The sequence below is a fragment of the Opisthorchis viverrini genome (assembly GCF_000715545.1).
Source record: "Opisthorchis viverrini unplaced genomic scaffold opera_v5_137, whole genome shotgun sequence".
Lineage (NCBI taxonomy): Eukaryota > Metazoa > Platyhelminthes > Trematoda > Opisthorchiida > Opisthorchiidae > Opisthorchis > Opisthorchis viverrini.
The window spans coordinates 1,230,867-1,251,694 of NW_008751790.1; the positions used below are offsets into that span (position 1 = coordinate 1,230,867).

At 42.6% G+C, this 20,828-nt stretch overlaps 1 protein-coding gene across 1 annotated transcript in view; it reads left to right on the plus strand.

Moving 5' to 3' along the window:
* Positions 1-1,025: 1,025 nt before the first annotated feature.
* T265_06473 (hypothetical protein) overlaps positions 1,026-20,828 on the plus strand; it is a gene marked incomplete at both ends in the record, with an annotated part of 60,082 nt that continues 40,279 nt past the window's right edge. Inside the window, one exon of the mRNA XM_009171741.1 lies at positions 1,026-1,091. Coding sequence (XP_009170005.1) covers positions 1,026-1,091 — 66 coding nt within the window. The remainder of the gene's footprint in view (positions 1,092-20,828) is intronic.

Here is a 20,828-nt window from a genome sequence, read left to right on the forward strand (position 1 = left end):
CTTATGAAGGTATTCATCCCACAAGGCGAGTCATCAGCTGCACTTTTTACCTTCCCTGTCGCAGATATCTTTTGGGTATCTTCAGTGTTAGTCATAAGGTGCCTAACTTCAGTAGCCCTACGTCTAACGGGAAAATGCAAGAAATCGACTTTACTTTTGTATTATGCAAAGAGAGTTTTCGGATTAACTGGCATTTGCACTCGGTATTCGCTTGAACTTCTTCGTGCGCTGTAGTTTGTGATTTTACTAGACACTGGCAACTCGAAAACGAGAATATGGTTTTACAGGTGGACCAATCGCGCAGCAGAACGATCCTGTGCTACTGCAAAGCGGATTTAACAGTTCTGATGAAGACGCCAGTCAGAGAATAAGCAATTAACGGTCGATCAAATACAAAAACCTTGTTGATAACACGTGCACATGGAAACCGACCGATTACCAAAAGAGTTGAAATTTCAGATGAGGAAAGAAAATCGTTGGCACAAGAGGCTTAGGTTGTGAAATCGATTCGGACACACAAAAAACCCACAGGTTTATGGTAGTTCTTATAATATGTCTGAAGTTGCCAACCGAGCGAACATTTGGCAGCGTTTTGAGTAACGGGCAGCCCAATAGGATATAGAAATTCGCCGATCTCAAAGGTCAGTGCGCCGCCGAAGCGACCGCCCTCTTCATCATCTTCAACTGCTAGCCAATTGTCCGCTTGTGGGTATTTGAATTTCCACCCACATAACTCATTTGCAAGTTCCTTGTGTTCTGGCACGGTTGTTCTTATTACTTCACACCCGAATCTGATGATCCTTCCCGTTTCGCCTTTTCCTGAACATACATAAGCGGCGTGAACAGTATTCGTCTGTATTAACAAAGCCAAATGTATCTGCAATGCAGGTCGCCTTGATATTTGTAAACAAACGGAGGTCAACGCGTCAACTAACTTACTGAGAGCATTCCTGGCACGATCCTCTGACAATAACAAGTAAACGGTGAATGTTATGAAATTGAATACAAGCTGGACTGGCTGCATTATGACTGGGAGGCATAGTCGATGTCGTGGTACTGCAGAAAAAGCTGCTATAACCGTGTACAACAAGGTTAGCCATGCATGCACAACCTACAAGCGTCCTCTGTTAGTCGTACTAATAGGTCAAACAAACAACTTCTTGTCTCTGTATCGGAAAAGTAGCAGGTTTTGTGGAATTAATGTGAAACCAGGCATTATTGGGACTTGTGAGCTGATAAGGCAGCATCTTTTGAGAAGATATCCGGAATTTGCAAATATCTGGACCATTTTCCTGTTTGGGATTATCCCCACAATCGTATCGGCTAAATGACCAAACCGGTTAGTGTTCATTTTAACCACTACAGAAAGTGTCACGTAATGAATTGTGGTCGCCCGGGTCTGGCATATTTTAATGACGCTCTGTACAGTGAGATGTACCTATTGTTAACCTTGCAGGGGGGATCACTGGATTGTGTAGCTCTCCAAAGCGAGACGATTCCGATTTTTTTACGTTGCATTTATTCCGGTAGAGTGTAGTTGGTGACGTATGGGGACGCATTCAGAGTTACTTCATTTGCATCAGGATTCAATGAGGATAATATTCATGTGCTCCATTCTTCATTACTACTTCAGCGATGATTCCTTATAGTTGTGATCTTTTTGGAGTTTTTTCTATTGTGGTTGGAATTGTCCATCGTGCAAACGTGCTAGATTTTGCATGCGCTTTCCGATTTCAACGGTCCTGTTACACTGGTCACTTGAGTTTGATGGGAGAATCGCCTAGAAGCACATTCGACCTCAAGGTCATACAGAAGAAAAATACACAGGATTTTGTAGGCCAGGCTAAGTATAAAAGACTGGTTGGCAGTCCGACGTTACTGACTGGCAGTAACATAGCCCCAGCGAAGTCTTCGTATGTTGGCTGATTGTGTAGTTCACACGTCTGTGTGTGGTCTGATAATAAGTTAACACAAAGCCACTTCCACAGGTTTTCGGTTACAGATTCTACGGCCGCAGACCAGTGATGGAGGCTTGTGGTGTTCTCTGTGATGAAAATGGGTTTCGGTCCAAGCAGCATGTTACTGCACCGTAGTGAAGACGTCCGGAGATTGGCCTCAGTTTTAAACGTACAATTCTTGACCATCGACTGTACGAATTGCGTCTCGAAGAATCCATCGATCAACCTGCTTTGAGCAGGATATAGCGCTACTATCTGTATCATTTGCAATTGTAGAGCTATGTGCAGAGTGGGTGAAATATTTGTGACCATATGTACAGAGTTAAGCGTAACGAGTGATCAAAAGCGGTTTGTACTGACTCTACTGATATATCCTCCATATACTATTGCAATTTTGGTGGTAACTGAGGTGCTTGCTGAAGATGATGCAAGCTAATACGAAGAAGAGCGGCCAGTAGTACCAGGATTATCAGTTTCTTGCAGGTGACCCCAACGAAAATTCAGCTCTGGATATTACAGTGCGCCGGAACCTAGGAAACTGTGACACAATGGACAGGGTTGCACGTAAACTTTACCCCATTCAAGGCAGTTGAACTTTATGCACTGAAAAGGCTGTCATTACTCAGTGGCTAGTCGAATCAAAGTGAAGCTTTGAAGGAAAGAATAATTAGACGGTTTTCCAGTCAAATTGATGGTTCGTCGGTTTCTGAGCACTGCTGACAGGTTCTAAGTAATCAATAGTTTCTTTTCAAGAGGCCATCCTTCCTCTCAGTTTGTCTGGTCTGTGAATTCGTACGCTTCGGTCTTCCTTCTCAACTACCAAGTATTCTCGTTAGTTACCCGTTTCGATCTAACCCGGGACCTGTTAAATGAGATAAAGTGTCTCCTTAATTCTGGGAACGTTTGTTATTAAAAAAAAAACAATGAACAGATGTGTGAACAGTAAACAGACCACAATGTTGCAAACTCGGTAGTTGACAGCCATTCGTGCGTCAGGGGCCGCTTGCTCCAAATGATAACTAATCATTACCACACCGAGATATACTCTTGTATGGTTTGAGGTGGGCGAGTATAGGTCAAGATGGAGAAACGTACCATCAGAGTGCAGGTCATCAGTAAGCACGTTCCGCTCACTGTGACAAGACTCATCATCGCAAACAATAGCCTTTCGGCTGTACATCAGTTCAAGAAGCTGAGGATGGCAGCTCCCCTTGGTGTAGAAGCCCATTTCTACGATGACCAATTGGTCAGACAGCACCAAGAAATTTCAGCTGCCTCCAGGAGTGATGGAGCCTTTCGTCCTATATAGGCTCTACTAAGGATGCGGCTTCACCTTACGTTGAAACTGGCCAAAGTAGGGGCTAACGTTTTATAGTGAAAGCAACCTTACTTTCGCCCATCCAACCGGGTCATTTATTTCCTTCTTCGTTTTCCAGCCTCCACCAAAAACACTTTACATCATCTCGTTATCCGATTTCATCATTCCCTAACCTGACCGACCAAATAGCTTGTGATGGCACTGTAACACTTTCTCAGCAAAATGGATCTTTACTGAAAAATATTCATCCGCCCAGGTCACCTCTGAATCCTTGATCTCCTAACTTGTTCTGCGTCAGACATTGGTTTATGACCACCGTGACTTTCACGGATTCCATTGTGCACACAATCAAATCTTACTAGTTGGTTTTGTTTATGTATAGTGAGAGCAGTGACAAGGGTTTTTAAGTCTTCCCGGTTGTTGTAAGCCAAAAGTATGTTCTGGCGCCTTTCAGTGGAACATGGCTTACCTGATTTATCACACACCGTTGGTTCAGCCATGCAAAAGTTTACAGGACAAGCCAACTTATGTAAGATTGACGTAACTGAATTTATGTTGGTTGACGCAATTGTGTATACATTGGCTATATATGATTCCAGCACATTAGGGGTGACTACCTGTGGACAGCATTACAATGGCCTGTACAAACTTTTTATGTTGTCCGCTTCGAAGTGCTGGGCGTTACTGAACGAAAGCCAAAGTGAATGTGGCACTTACCAAGGCACATACACAACGCTTACTTTTACACTAAAGCGTATAGCCTGCGTTGTCACACCTGCGTTCAGTTAACCTTGTTGGGACAAAAGCATGGCGGTGGGACTTTTATGCGATTATGAATATCGCGTAAAATGAAAGAAGGTGGTAGGTTGAGGAAGAGGAACTGAACCATGTGAATTACTAGTGACGAAGAAATCCGTAGCTGACTCCTACCGTGTGATTAGTATGTGATCGTAGAACCGTTAGCTTTTCACCTCCTGTATGAATTTTGTCTCAGTAAACTGTCTCAGATTACCTTTATTATAGAAAGCACTATCTCTCATCAAGCTACGTCTTATTTGCTATTACTAGCTTGGTGGAACCACTTCAAATTAAATTATGAACATTAGGGGTATTTAGACAGTGACCAGACTACATCCCTGAGTTTATCGAAATCAACCGTGACTACCTCCAATTCTTCGATTGTAAGAAGGTATAGAGATAGGAGACGAGACAGACAAATATATTTGGTGTAGAAACGCAATTTCAACCCAAATTATAATGGATAAGTAACGAACACGATGATGCGTTGCGCTCGAAAGTCACGATTACGACATAACTGACAGGAGTTGATGGTCGTTGGCCTGTTCGCTGAGCTGGGCAATTTGATTGCAAACGTTTCATCACCAATCGAGGCGACATCATCAGTGCGTTATTGTGGAGCGTATGAGTGCGTAGCGGTGGGTTGTTGGTTGTGCCATGAGTTGTGACAGGAGTTGCGTTACCTGGTTTGAGAGCTCATGCTCTCACTAAAAGCAGGTCATATCCAACTAAGAGGAAAATCGGGAGGTCAAAACGTCGTCTAAGATTTTCTTCACCGTTGTGTGACGGATAGGGAGACCAAGATGATCCCGTGGGAAACACACTTTCATATATAACAGTTACATTAGTGGTACTTTTGGTACAGAGGAGAGGGAAAAGAAGTTTTTGATGAGTAAGACATGTAGCGTCGTAGGAAACTAAGAAAACCTATATGTTCATGTGAGGATTTACGCTCCAGTTTCTGCAGGATGGCGGGCGTGTACATCCAGATTCAAAGGCCCCTGACCGTTATTAGTCCTTAAGGTATGGGTTTCTCCGTCCCCCTCAAATGTGCTGTGGAAATGAAAACAGCCTTTATAAGAATACAACTTTCCTGTGAGTTGATCTTCCAGCTATCCAAATTCCGCGGGAATGCCGCTGCATAAACGAAGAGAGGACAAGTGGAGTCTCAAACAAATGTCATGTACATTACCGACATTACAAAAGCGTGAAATTCCGTATAATAAATTGAAAACCAGAGAGTGAACCACTAAACGATTAATTTTGCTTTGTTGGACACAAAGCAAGGTGGAGTCAGCTACTCGATCAGATGTCAGGCACCCTGAACACTTGTTCGCTTGGACTTCCTTATTCTCATTAGTCGCTCTGCCGTAAACACACAACCGCGAGCAAATCCTCCATGAAGAGAATATTACCCCAGTCTCTGGATGCTGCATACCGACTCGAAGGAGCATTCTAAGTAGACTATTCGTCCACGAAGTGTACCATGTACTTTGAGGAGGGTGACTTTCTCGGTAGCTAGTGTAATCAAAACCAAAATTTCTGTGCAATGTATCCCCGCTGTCGAGCTGCGGTTCATTCACAGTGTCGGTCACTTGACACCTTTGTTGCGTAGGCCGTTTGCCCAAAATTCAGGACATTATCCTCTCCGTCACGGGAACACAGGAGGTCGAGTCAGGGTCGAAGGAAATAGTTCTCATCTTTCTGGAGAAAATTGCAATCTCTGAAAAAACAAGGCGCAGCATTTGGCGTCAGCCAAATGATAAGCAGATAAAGTTTATTTTGCTTGTGTGTAACCAGCTAGCGAAAACCCGGATGGCCTGGATTTCCCACATGAAATTACTGGGCTAACTGGGGCGAACATCAGAACGTCAGCATGTTTGCCTACTTATAAGTAGCTCGAAGGCCAATCGATTATGTCGTAAAAATGAAGAGTGTAACTCCTTATAAAAAAAAAGAATGGAACAATGCTCTTTCCACAGGCGTTTTGCGGATTTACGTCTACAGCGGCGGACAATACAGCTGTCCTTGGCCTGATCAAGCATAAATATACGGAAATGAATTTACTGGATTTTCGGATAATGACCACTTGAATAACAGGCGTTTTGCGGATTTACGTCTACAGCAGCGGACAATAAAGCTGTCCTTGGCCTGGTCAAGCGTAAATATACGGAAATGAATTTACTGGATGTTCGGATAATGACCACTTGAATGGTTAAAATCTGGACTGCAGCTTGTTTACGAAACCTTTAATCACATTTTTTCGTCATATAGCTCCTTTTCAGAAACTATAACGGCGTTTTCGGACGAACTGAACGTTATCTGCTTTCACAGGAGAGTACCTGTGTAGGTTCCGAAAATAAATTTTGCCAAAATTTGCTTCACTTCGAATGTCGAACTGTCAGACTTTCTTTCATTCGAATCGCTTGTCAGTCGGAAATGAGAGTCCCTTCCCGGAGTTTATTCATTTCGATAATCCGTAGTAACTGACTGATACGTTCAACAATGTCGTTCATTCCACGACTAAATTTAACATAGCAGGTCTCAAGGAATGACCAATCATAGACTCTCATTGCGAATGCCGTACCGTAACTAAAGACAGTAACTAAAACTGAAACTAAAAATGGTTTGGCACCTGCATAAATGATGACATAGTATTTCTTCTTGGTTGATGAATAGTCACCGACGTGGCATAGAGTTACCCGGTCCTATGTGTGATCAGCATACACTCTGTGAACTAACTCCTCAAGCTACTGTCTAAATACAAAACAGGCGAAAATATAACAGCACGCTAACAGCCTGAACCGACTTTGAATTAATTCATCAAACGGAATGGTCGAAGACGGAATGTATGTGAAACAATCCCCTATTAGGAAAGAAGATGACTCCATAAGAGGGGCTATTCGTTTTATTGCTCAGAATAATAACCCCAATTCTCGTGTGAGCCCGGTGATACTTCAAAAATATTCCTTGCTTCAGTTTGGCCTTTATTGGAGAAGGAGGCATGTAATAGTTTTTACTGTATTCATTTGGGTGAATGATCACTCAGTATCAGCACAATATCATCCAGAAAGAAATTAAGTAGTATGATGCAATCCATGTAACCAATGTAATGAGCCATCAAAAATATATTTGGCTACCCTAGCTCACTCTTGTTTATTACACTGCCGTTCTTCAATCGCTAAACTGTGGACGGCATATATCATGTCAATCTCTCAAAGTTGGTCTGGAATCCCAGTAACCAAGGTCATTTGATTTTCGCCTGCGTAACCTTGGCTCGCTGAATTTTTCAGACAAGAACACCTTTCTCATTCCAAGCATAGCAGTTGCAAAATAATAAACATACAAGTAAAGTTTTTGCTCTCTTATATTCCATCTTTATAAACTTGGGTTGACCACACCGATGATGGATCGTGCACATAGAACAGGAAACCACTGATATGGGGACAGTGCTATACTAGCTCGATCATATCCTCTTATCCTTGGAAGTGCTTCAATTACTCTGAAAAAATAGACTTTTATTGGATAGCACTACAACATAGGCGTAATAGACTGTTAAAGCACAATGCCCTTAGGGCCACTCTTTTCAAAGGCCGACGCATGGGGTAACTTTCATGCTACAGGACGACTTCGGAAAATCTTACTGGGTTGCCATTTCGAACCGCTGTTCCTCTAGCAAGCTAATGTCTAAATGTTGTCTTCAGAGCACCTGACAACCTGCCAGTAAACAATAACAATCGCATTCTGTGCGTCCTCCACAACATCACCGATCTCCGGCGAAGCACTGCTTATGGATCACGTCTTCGATGTCTGTCCAACTAAATCGGGGGATAGCGTTTGTAGTTAAATGGAATGCAAACGATAGGCTACCCACACTTTCCACTGAATGTTGTACCAATCAATACCCAATGAGTGGTCAGTTCGACAACAGTCACTTTAAATAGAACACGAATGTAATACCGGAGCTGAAGTAACAGCACATTTTTAACCAACTGAATTCGGGGGATAGCGTTTGTAGTTAAATGGAACGCAAACGATAGGCTACCCACACTCCACTGAATGTTGTACCAATCAATAACCAGTGAGTGGGCAGTTCGACAACAGTCACCTTAAATAGAACACGACTGTAATACCGGAGCTGAGGTAACAGTACATTTTTAACCAACTGAACCAATATGCCAAACTCATACATAGAATAAGTATCCAGACAAGCTACACAATCCACAGTTTACAGACACTAGGCGATGAGCAGCCAACTATTCATCTGAAGCCAACTTACAGGATCTCATTCAGGTGATACCGGTTGGCTCACCTTCGGATGGCATGGTAGTTAGGCACCGAAAGAGTACTACAGCCGAACGAGCAGATACCGATTGGAGACTGACTGTAGAACTGCTGAACTCCCTCCATTCGGACACACGCATTACGAGCTAGTGATGAGTAATGCAGATTTGAAGAACCGAAACGCTTTAACGATGCCACAATCAACTTAATCATGTGCTCCATTTTGGTAGTACTCAACGTAAGCACCAGGCGAGGACTATCATTTCCGTCAACTGATGTGAATTTTACGCTGGACCTATAAACTTAAGAGACGCCTTGATAGCCAAGCGGTGAAACTACTCATAGTCCCTTAGCTAAGACTTTAGTAGTGTAGTGAGCCTATTCATTTAACCGACCGCCTAATGAAAGCTAAAGTAGTCCTCAATAATTGTACCTCTCATACTTGGCGGGATACTTTTGTCCAAGCAATGCTGACTAACTTTATAACCTGTGGCAAAAAGGCATCGCTGGCTTAAGTGTTACCTTGGTTCATCAGGTAAGAACACATGGATAAGTAGAATACTTAATCCCCAGTGCCACAATTCTACTTTCTTCTTCCGGCAACCAGCAGTTTCGCTCAAACGTTTCCAGCTGGGATATGTAAATCTCTATTCTAGATGAAACAAAAGGTGACACCGTCAACCATGCACTGATGACGTCTGCTCTGCTGGTATGCAAAACTCGGCAAGCAAACCAATGACTAGGCAGCGTAACTAGTTAGCACACTGAGCAATACTGCCGTGCTTCCGTTTCGGTTATGAGAAAGTATCCCATTTTCTGGGAAGAATACTCCTTACGATATATTTTTGATGCTTTCCGGGGTATTCTTTTCTCACTAAAAGCATCTTGTTGTGAAATATTACGTAATGAAATTCTGCTTTTTTGGATGAATACTCCGTTTCTTCTGTAGTAAGTGAGACCCATGCACCAGTGGAGTTAGTATCAAAGGTGCTTACACATTATCAGCTTGTTCAGCTGAAGCACTCTGCAACTGAATGGGACTCGCCCACACTGATGAAGAAAACACCGGCTCTTCAGAAACATCAGATGGTTATAGGCCTGGTATAAGAGAACCTGGTTCCAATTCCATTACCAAAGGGTAAGACAAAACATCAGAAATGACAAGATATGGTCGCCATGACCAACCTCGTTAGCGCCAAAAATGAACGCCAAAATAAGAACAAAAATTAAAAGTGATTGTCAAGGCATTACTAAAATTTGTTTCACCATTCGACTTGCTCAAATAGATACTGATGCAGATTTTAATATCTTTCAGTAGGCTTTGAAAGCTTTTTTGAACAGTATTTCCAAGGTACGATTCCTATGTTAGGCTGCCGTTTTTCTGAAGAAATCTGCTACCCCTGACACAATGACGCAGCTTAACACCCATGTGCGAATCGCGATGCCAGCAACATGAAGCTCAAATAAGACTCTCATTTTTGCTGTTATCCAGCCAGGATATTCAGCTAGGATATCTAAGGTGGGCTGTTGAAAAGTTTTGATTAACCCTATGGGTATTACTTCATAAAAGAAGAACACCTGGATGTTTTTATGTTCCATAGGTAGGACGGAACACGGTGAGAGGGGCGCAGTAAAACTGACAACCTTGAACACGTCAGATATCAGTGGTTGGTCGGACAGTGATCACGATTGGAGCCAGACAGCACGTTGGGTCAGTGCGTGGCCACTACAGCCTAGGCACACTGGATAACACCGACGCATGTGGAAAGGGAATTGTGATCAAGAACAAACAAGAGTTATTCCAAAAGAGGACATAGAATTATCTTCTCTTTTTGAATGTTCAATTCACAGGCATGTGGTTACAACGTACAGAATTGTTACAATATTGGGATGCAGTGAGAAGTGTGTTGTAAACGGCGTACGCTCAGAAGCATGTTATTCCGTTAGGCTGTTTTACTGGACAAGCCGGCGGAATCAAACTTCAAGAGTGCTCAGAGAAGAATTCGCAGCGGATGCCTTATGCAGTGATCCTGTGATGATACCTTGGGATGTGATAAGCCGTCGCCTAGTATTCACTTTTCTCCAGTCTCCCAAAACACAGGTTCCCAAGGAGCACAGTTTTACTGTACAAGTCCTTTTCTGCTTTCCGTTCATTTTGGATACGTACAACGTACCAGGCGGACATTGTCGATCCAGATGTCTAATTTGTTTTGGCACATTTGCATTTGCTTACTTTCTTCTGGGTTAGTACATCTTTCGGGTATGAAGGCCACATTGGGTTGCTTTTCAATTCGCCCTCCAAGCATTAAATCTGATGGTGTTTTAATCATTATACTGTGGCATAGTTCAATAAGTTAGGAAGGCTGAAATTACTGAATACTCTCACGTCTCAAATGTGATGTGATTGTTTGTATGTACCTCTGTGAATTGCGACTCACTCGTTGAATCACCCCAGCAGCAGCCGGACTGTACACAAATGTTTTGGAATATCTTATACTGTTATTCTCCGCGAACTAAAGGGACTCCTTATTATACAGTTGAAGATCGCGCTCGGAAAGTCTTTTCTAGTGAAACGTACCTTGCAAACGGAAACAGTTGTTACAATAATCTTGCCGGATAAAAGAGCTTCAGAACGCTCGCTTTCAAAACAACCTCCATGCAGCCATATTCTTTTTTTTATGGTGGCACCAACAATATCGACCATCACCTTTGCCCATTGTTTCAGTGAGGTAATGTTGCCAGATAAAAGAGCTTCAGAACACTTGCTTTCAAAGCAACCTTCATGCAGCCATATTCTTTTTTTATGATGGCACCAACAATATCGACCATCACCTTTTCCCATTGTTTCAGTGAGATGCCCAGTGGATTGGATTGGTGCACGAAGAGCTTTCACACTTTTGCCCAAAGTTTGGTCCATGTAGCATTCTCCACATTGGAATTCCATTTCGACCACCATCAGAACTCACGTATTCGTACATGATCCCAGAGTTACCGGATTCAGCGCACTCACTTATGGCTAGAGTTGCCAAACCTCCGCGCAAAATGCAATTACTCACAACAGCAAGCTCATTACGTGTGACGTCAAATGGCGGCAGTTATACTGGAGTCTTAGTTCAATCTGCTCATGATTTGGTGGTATATCTGAGCAATTTTTCCAACCAACTCATCGCTCATGTTCTCGTATGTTCTCGTATTCATTCAGGCGTTGTTTCCAAGTGAAAAGATAATTTTACCTTCACGGTGTTTTGATTCTGTCCGTTGTTCACACACGGGTCTAGAAAGTGCGTCGGCTACCTGAATCTGTCTACCAGTAGCACATTACTTCACAATTGTGAGTCAAAAACTGCGAGTACAACAGATCTGACATTAGTAGTTTTCACCCTTTACGGTCGCGACTGAGCAGAGTTGCTAGCGCAGACTGTTCGGTACGTAAAGCAAAAGAAAAATCGAACAATAAATATGGCGCCTTTTACAGGCCCACACACAAGTAGGCACTTCTTCTTCAGCCTTAGGATAGCTGCGTTATGTGTTTGATAGGGTCCTGAAAGCATGAAAGATCACTTTTTTCTCCCCTCCGCAGCTGAGATATGGCGGCATTCAAGCTCACATCTGAGGCTTCGGTCGAATCATATATTAGATACGTTTCCTCAAAGATGGCGACCATCAGCGTACATGATTCCAAGGTTTTGATTGTTGAACAAGCAGTTTCGTGTCCAATATCCCAAAACCTTCATTCGAACGTGAAAACTTCCTAAGCGGTTCGGAAACAGCAGAGAATTTTGGCAAATGCCTGAGTTATTATGAACATAGGTCTAGGAATTGCCTGAGTTGTGCAGTTGTAGTTGTTCCGGTGTCTTCCATATTTGGTCTTGATTCCGCCTTTGAAATTCAATTTCTATCTTTATGAACAGGCATTTGATAGCATTCGGCGGAAGATCCACCTGATTCAGTGAACGCAACACGTTGTACAATTTCTACAAATGTTCCTCTGGCAAATTCCGAGTACACATATGTCACCAAATGAAACATAATTTGGCGTGCAACATTTCGCTAAAAGACATCACAAACAAGAGATTCATGTGAGCTTCACGCTGACGTCATCTTACATTGTAACTTAGTATTCAAATGTCACGGAAACTGAATGAATGGAAAACCTTGAATATCGGTTGTTGCGAGAGTTGAGTAGTTCCAGATTGAGATTAGAAAGGAGACAGAAGGGCGTAATGTAGGATTTAGTCATCTAATACCGACAGTACATGAGCTGGAAATATGGAGTGACAATTACCAGTCGACGATACAGGAAAGCGTGTTTTACACAGATTTGTAAGCAGGTCAGTCGACTGACAGCCGTCAATGGAAGCTTCGCAACAAATAGCAACGCCGCTTAGGAGTAAAAACATTGCCAGTTCGGGCGTTATAATTCAGGTAAACCCAGATTGCACTGCGGAAGCATTGGTAATCTGCCGGTCTCGTATGTCAGATGACCGAGGATCCAACCTCAACAATGGTTGTTGGTTCAACTTGTAATGGAAGAGTAGTCCAAGGAGTTCCCGTTCCTATATAGCCCAACTTAAGTAACCGTGTCGGAGAGGAGAAATCTCATTGGAAAAGGGTGTGAAGGGGAAAAAGTGTCCTTTCGCACATAAAGAGTTTCTAGATCACTCAAGGAAAAGGTCCAATCATACTGCAGAAATGAAACTGGTTGACAGTAGTAACGTCTTAATAAAAATGAAAATAATTGATCATTTAAAAAAATACAAAAAACGTCTGATATAAAAACATCCACACAGACAAAAAGGAGACAGTTAACTCAGGCGGTTTAAGACCGCCTTGGAGATGGATTCATGGGATTAGAATCGGAACACAAAAGTAAGTGTCGGTTAAAATCTACGTTTATGCTCTTCGAATCAGTGAAATCCACTTCTGTGTTTCCGTACTTCATCAGCTTCCAAGGCCTGCTCGCCACATATCTCTCATCGTCACCTGTTCTAGTATTACTTGGTTTGCTATGGATCCCTACAAGGCGACCGATCGTATATCGAAGAACAGTGACTTATCTAACCAAATGACAGAATGGATACACTAGTTGTGGTCCAGCAACCCTATCCAATCGAATTCTCTCCTAGCCTGACATAACGTAATGATACTGCTGGTTCTAACACATGGATTTCATTGTATCCAGCTGTTATGAAGCTGAGTTATCAGTCTGGTTTTGCTAACACCAATCGCATGCTCGCCCATGAATAGTACGTGTTATTGGACTACAGCTGCAACAATCAAATGCGAGTCAATAGTGTGTTAAAGGTTCGATCTGCGGAGTGTCAGTCCTCGCGACTCAGTTAGGTAGAGGAGGTTCACTATATAGGTAAGTGTTTCTAAATTTGCTCAAAACGAGGCCTCACATCCGGTTAATTTCAACAAAATATTAAGGTCCTTTCATTCCAGCAGGTGACCAAACGACTCCTAATCAAACTATTCCGATAAGACTGTAGTTTCTTCATATTTACTAAGACTGAGACTCGATAACTCACTACCAACGGGCTGTTCTCCAAGTGCAATTCATTTGTTTCATTCATTAAAATGCAATTAAGCTGCACCACCCCTCACATGTGTGATGTAATGTTCCCATATTCACCACTCTTCACCAGTAGCCTATTTTCTAAGTTAAGGAAGTGCATGTTTTTGCACATTGTATGTTCGTTTGTAGCTTGGTACATTCTCTTATGTGTCGGCCTACCATGAATTATTGTTGGCGATTTTGTGTCTTCACCACGTACAGTCCATAGATTAATGCGGTTTTTTCCCGTGAGATATTTTAGGGGGAATTCTCCGTGCTTTGTGTGTCATATATAGTGTGCAAGCTTTTATTGGAGCTTTGGAAAGAATAACTAAGGCGTTCCCACTCATCTCGAATTTGTCTAATGCCGAATTTCATTAGATCTAAGCGAAGCCCTAACCCGGATGATCAACTTGTGCTCAAAGCGGTGTATAACAAGCCGATGCCGAAAACGATAAGTCGGGTCTGACAATGTAATTATCAAAACTGATATTGGAAAAGATTGGTTGATCCTGCCAAATTACCTGCAACGGCCAAATTTGAGAAAAACCTGAATAACGTTAAAGCAGAGCAAGCATCAAACATGATACTCAGGAAAAACACTCTTGTCTGAAAGCCAGAGATTGCATAAGTCGTTCTGATGAATCCGTAGCACGCAACGGATGGCGTCAGTTGTGTGTGGTACCAGCAGTCTGAAAGCTTTATTCCCGCGGAGCTAATCAATTTACTGATCAGCATCAAGGCCAACACTTGACCCAATGGTCCTCAGTGAACAAATGTCTCATTCAGCTGCCTCTGTACAGTAGTCCTTACAGCTAAGAAAGAAGAACGTCCAATGGTCACTTACACTGACTCGCAAATGCGAGGCGGTGTTGAACCTAGATCATTAGGGCTTACTTTTCTATAGAGGGAAATGTCGGTAGCTCAGGTAGCGTAGATGGTCAGTGGCTTGTTCCCCGAGCTGAGCAATTTGACTGCAAACGTTTCATCACTTATCGAGGTGTCAGTATCAGTGCGCTATTGGGGAGCGTAGTGGTACGTAGCGGTGGTTGTGGCACAACCACCAACCCAGCGTTACACAACACTACGCTCCCCAATAACGCACTGATGATGTTACCTCGATTAGTGATGAAGCGTTAGGAATCAAATTGCCCAGGGGTTACTTTCTTTGCCCTTTACGGTTAATCTTCGATCGGTGTAATCGTGCATGCGAGATGAAGCAGGAAAGTCAACTGACATCGCACTGACACGCCGGAAAGTAGACCATTTCGATTGAAAATACTGGAAACGTGAAGGAAGAAATGTTGCCTGCTTTAGACGGAGATAGTAAGAGTTTTCCGATTGATGCACCATCTCCACAGCCAGCCCAGGAAATTTGTCCAAGTGTGACAATTCCCAATCCCTTCATACGAATATTTGCACCGAAAATGGCGTTAGCGCTCCTTCGATGTGCCCGAAGAGCCTGCGTCGACTGAAGTCAGACAACTAATAATGGTTACTATATATGTATACATAATATGCTCCTTTATATATTGTGCAATTACTTTGTACAGTGTACACCACTTTAAAGTAAGTCACCGATTCATCTGAAAAGTAGTGCTTCATTAACTTCTCCAAATTGTTCATTTGTCTTGCTAAAGTAATGAAGAAATTTGAAAATCTCCTCAGGTTGCATTCATCATTAGCCGAATGGAATATCTCACCAGTATACAGGTGATAAGAAGTAGGGGAATCTGGTCAAACTGAGCGAAAAAAAGAGTATGGAGCTCACTTAGGCAGTCTTCTATTGGATACCAGGCAATCTGAATGTCTGCAAGCTTTGCTTACCGAACATTCGCAACTATCCGGCTTTCTCACTGAGTTTAAGATTAGGGCCACCGGAAATCAACAATGCTTTTCACAAGCTGTGACAGATGGCAACGGGCCTTTTATTAGAAGACTCCGCCTTGTGAGTGAAAAACTGATGCAGGTTTGTGACACCGTATCAAATTATGGCTTCTGAAAGACACGTTAAGTTGACGAAGTGAACAGCAACTCTACCTTCTCAAACTTCTACTAGTGATGAGACGTTTTACAAATATGATTTGTCGTAGACGGTCGGAAAGTCATTGTCATGGGTAATACCCATGAAGGAGATGAACACGAAGTGCAAAAACTACGAAAGCAACCTGCAGCAACATAGCCCTCTAAGTTGCTCTTGTCTACGGCCAAACGCAGTAAGTCTGTTCCCTGCTGGTTCCGCAGGACTTAGTCATAAAACATCAATAGGGCTTTTTGGGATGGCGATTCAGTGTGTTGGAATTGCTGACAGCCGCTGCACAGATCTGAGATATTTTCCTCAGGCTGAGGACGAACTGATGTAATAGGGTTGATGCAGTGAGCGGAGGAAGAGATTTCCCAAAAAAAGGTTATGAAGCCTCATTCGCGGGAGTATCCCAGTCAGCATGTGGTCATCAATGAAGGAAAGATAAGTTTGTGTGATTCATTAAAGTCTGAAATGTATACCAAAAGTGTAGAGTAGGATTCCGTACAATGTTTAGGGCCAAACAACGTGCTTTGGTTGCTTTCCCCTTCAAAACTGGTACCAACTGCACAATATGGGACATTGTGACATATTCGGTTCATTTAAAAAGTCAAAACAGCATACTAGGCATCAGTATGACCTGTGAGGCGAAACAAAGTGTTTAGTGGTGAAGTTGTCTGAAACCGTATTCAAGCTTTCGCTGACCTTGGTGACTGCGCTAATGCATCTTGTGTCCAAGTAGTGAAGAGGGACGGAGCAGGACACGCAACCGTAATCGCTACTAGTAGGCAAGATGTGGTCAAGTTGCATGGTAATTTTCGCATTTCTTGTCCACACCCAGCAGTGTTTACCTACTGTCATAAACATTTCACTGACGGAGTATCATTTTCTTCCTACGTAGATTCAGCGCGCGACTCAGCGTGGCTTCACTGAAACTCTGCTGAAATTACCAGAGTGTAAATCGAATTTCATCCCCGTTATTACGCATTTACCCGAATATTCCATGCACATGGATGAATCTCACATACCAAAGGTGTTTTATGCGAGTTTCATCAGCAACTAGAGGATGTCCGAGGGGAAATCCTTTGAAAAAAAGCTTCCCGCGATAAGCTGACTTGTAACCAATCATGAAGACTTCATCAGGAACACATTTTATGGGGATCCGGGTCCTGTTTTGACCCATCAACTCCCGTTGGTTAATGCAAGTTTTGAGCATAGGGTGATTCTAGAAGTGGGGGTCTTTAAGCAGGAGGATAAAACTACGGCCAGTCAGATGAGAATCCAGTACACCAGGAGCCTGGCCGATACATACTTTCAAAGCTAATTATCACGCAGTCATCAACAGGGTACATAATGTTAAAGAAACCGTTATTGTTCAACTCTTTTTCTAATCCTTTGCTACCCAAAATGGACTATGTTCTTTCCAAGCTTATTACAAAGTTCTTATTACAAAGTCCGTCAAGTTAAGCAACCAACTCTCTCGTTCAACTGTATAATTGATTTTCCACCTCAGGTTTTATTCCCGAATTTGTCAAGCATTAAACCGAACACTGTTTCAAGCTGACTATAAATATTCAAAATATTTTTGGACTGGTGGATTTTCTCGTTTTCGGAACATTACTTCTTATACTGGCACTAAATTAAGCAGGCCAATTTTTCTACTAATGATCTCGGTGAAAAAATATCGATGTTTTAAATAGCTACAGTCTGAAAACTCCAATTAACAGTGGTTTGGCAGACCCATCAGTATATCTGATGAATTAGAGTGTTGAAGCACTGGTTTTCTCGATTGTGCATGGGCATAAAGAGAAGCATGTGTGCTAACCTAACCAAACAACTCACAGTGACTAGCAACAAGTGAGTAGAAGGTTGAAAATAAAATAAAATTTAATTGCTCAACACAGTAATTTGCCACATTCTGAATGAGAATTAGTAGGAGTGAGCAGGTAGATTTAGCGGCTCCATCAGATTTAACCGAAGACTCGTGCATGCTAAAATACCGCATCAAGTTTGTGCAGAACCGAACATGGTGCTGCGCGCAAGCATTTGGCTCTGATTTCGACCCGAGGGAATAAGGTCGGTGGGCCAACGTATAGCAGCCAATCGCACACCATTATTCGGCCTAGATATAACGACAAAACAATGGGCACAGGCACCAGTTCCCGTTTATCATCGAGTTACTGACATCGTCTTCCAATCCCTTTGAGTTTCAGCGTAATACGCACCTCCCTAGTAGTAAGCGCCATGGAAGTTTACAAGAAGTTGCCTATCGACAAACCGTCAACGTGGCAGTGAATTGCCAGGCGGTCTGGTGCTGATTATGCTGTCATCCGGTAAGGTCATTAGAAAATAGAACAAATCTACCTGGATTCAACAAGGTTACGTTTATCAGGTAGACCGGTGACACAAAAGGCCGATCTTTTTTAGATGCATGTTGAAAATCTCATGGCTTCATGGGAAAATGGCCGAGAAACGTCTTGTTTCCCGTCCAAATATACCCGACCTGAATCAGAGATATGTCATAAAGCCCTTGAGATACCTTGCCCGCAAGGTGATAGATTGCTGGTTGAAAACAATGCAAGTAAATTATTCTGATTCCTTACCGCGTCTCCTCCGACTATTTGGGATAAAATCCATAAGGTCGAAGAGCCGGCTGTCAGAGTTTAGGTCATCCATAATGAAACAAGCTAGAGTGCAAACAGTTGAAGAAGAAGTCAGAGACTAACTTCCTTACAGAGACGTAAATACGTCACATCCAGGAGTTCTACGATGCTAAGTGCTCAAAGTGTTTCAAGGATTTATAACACATGAAATTCATTATTACAGTTCCATACTATTGCATACACCTGAAATAACCCAAGGAAAGGGAGTGAAATGTGAGCTATGACACTAAAAATATCGTTTAATTTGTAGTTTTTGCACAAAGACCATTTGGTCAGTCTGTACTTGATGTGACTTTCTTCATAGGTAAATAATTATGAGCAAACCAAAGGCGTTCACGCCTTGTGCAAACATACCTTATCAACATGGTGAATCTGAAGGGCTAATAAGACTGGGATCGATAATAAAGATGTCTTCGCAGCTTTTAAGTCAAAATTGACTGCGAGCACGTTGCTACCGTGACTCTGTGACTTATATACGTTGTCTGCCGACGGGATTCATCAAAAGAATTGCTCACAAGGGTGTCATGGCCCAATTCCTGCCTGTCAGTTCTTTATGGTTAGCAACCTTTCGTATATAGATATTCCGTAACTAAACTGGGTCTCGGGAGAAAACAGCTCTCAGTCTTCTCATTGTCTGCTGATTAGTGGATTATGTTTGCTGCTCACCTTGCCGGCTATCACAAGAACTCATTGCGCGGCCATATTAACCTTCCTGGATCAATTGGTCGATATGGGCTCTGTGTCGCTGAAATCGATTTTAACTGGGCCACTTTTCGTTTGCAGTAAATATCAGTACATATTAATGTGAATGAATATATAAGCTGAATATAGTATTCTGCTGTTATTAGAAGCCTTCACCGTCTCTTTTTCTCTCATACGACTTACCACAGGTGTGCATGTTTCCTAACAACAGTCGTCAGAACCGTTCGCTTTCGTGGACATCTAGAAGGAGCATTTGGAACGTGCGATTTCAGAAAGCTGCAAAAGTAGGAATTCCCTTAGTACTGTTTGTCCTGTTTATTTGGGCATCACCCCTTGGCATCTACACAAGAAATCCAGTGGGAACTTTTGAAGAACGAAATTCGGCCCTGGAAAGGTTAGCAAACTTCACCCAATGGCCACACGAAGACGGGATGCTAATCAGTGAAACGGACAATGAGTTACAATGCAAAAACGAAACTAGTTTAATTTCGGCCTTCAAAACATCGACGATACGGTACCGAATGGAAGCACGCCTAATCAATGCAAGTGTCAGAGTCTAATGCTTCTCTATCGTAGGCTTTTTCTGTTCAGAGTATGTAAACCAATTAACGAACTATTTGAATGAGATGTGATGAACTTTGATCCTGGGATGAATCGACCGCCTGTGTGTTTTGCTCATGATAAACAAAATCTTCATTGGATAAAGTGTGTTGTCATTGATACCATGCGCCATATCTTTCACACGAAACAATCAGCGAGCCTTACCATCGTGAAGCCCTGTTATGTACAAAGCGGTCGACTTCAACTCCCATAGAAACTGCGGTTCCTTCTGTAGCTTGTGGGGTTCCCTGATATGATGGAGCTACTGTGAGTGGATCAAATCTAATAAAACTAAAAGATCATATCAGTGTGAGTTCATGCCTTGTTGCCTTTCACCAAACCACCCTAACCGGATGCTATCAGGCCTACGCCGTTCCATAATAGAGTGTTTGCTGTACCTCATTGAGCGGTTTATCAAAGGCACAAGTTGTTCTGACTGGACTGACGATCTCCCCACGATCGAAAACTTCTACGATAAAAATACCATCAAGGAGGCAGTAATGACAGAAATATAGTCAAACCAAAAGTTTTGATTCCACGGCGTTGCCTGCACATCACGGTCCTATTATTCACCTTTTCAGTAAAGCCTAACTAGGGAATCAGACGAATAGAGTTTAGTCCTCAGTTCGATCTTCAGTGAATTCAGCATGCAACGTCTCTGATGAAATCATCATCTGCATGTCCCAGGTAATGTAGTGTGACACTGAGTGACTGATGGACATCAGCTTGAAGACCTTGATTCCAGGCCCATCAGTTAAGTTTCTTTTAAGGGGTAGAACCTGAAGGAGGGAAAAGCAAGTTTAGCTCCATCCGGTACAAGGACTGATCACTCCCTCAGAAAACTCAACTCATTCGAAGCGTATATGATACAAAAAGGCCATACCAGTCTTAGGCTGACCCTTCGCCTGCAGCTCTAAGTTGTACC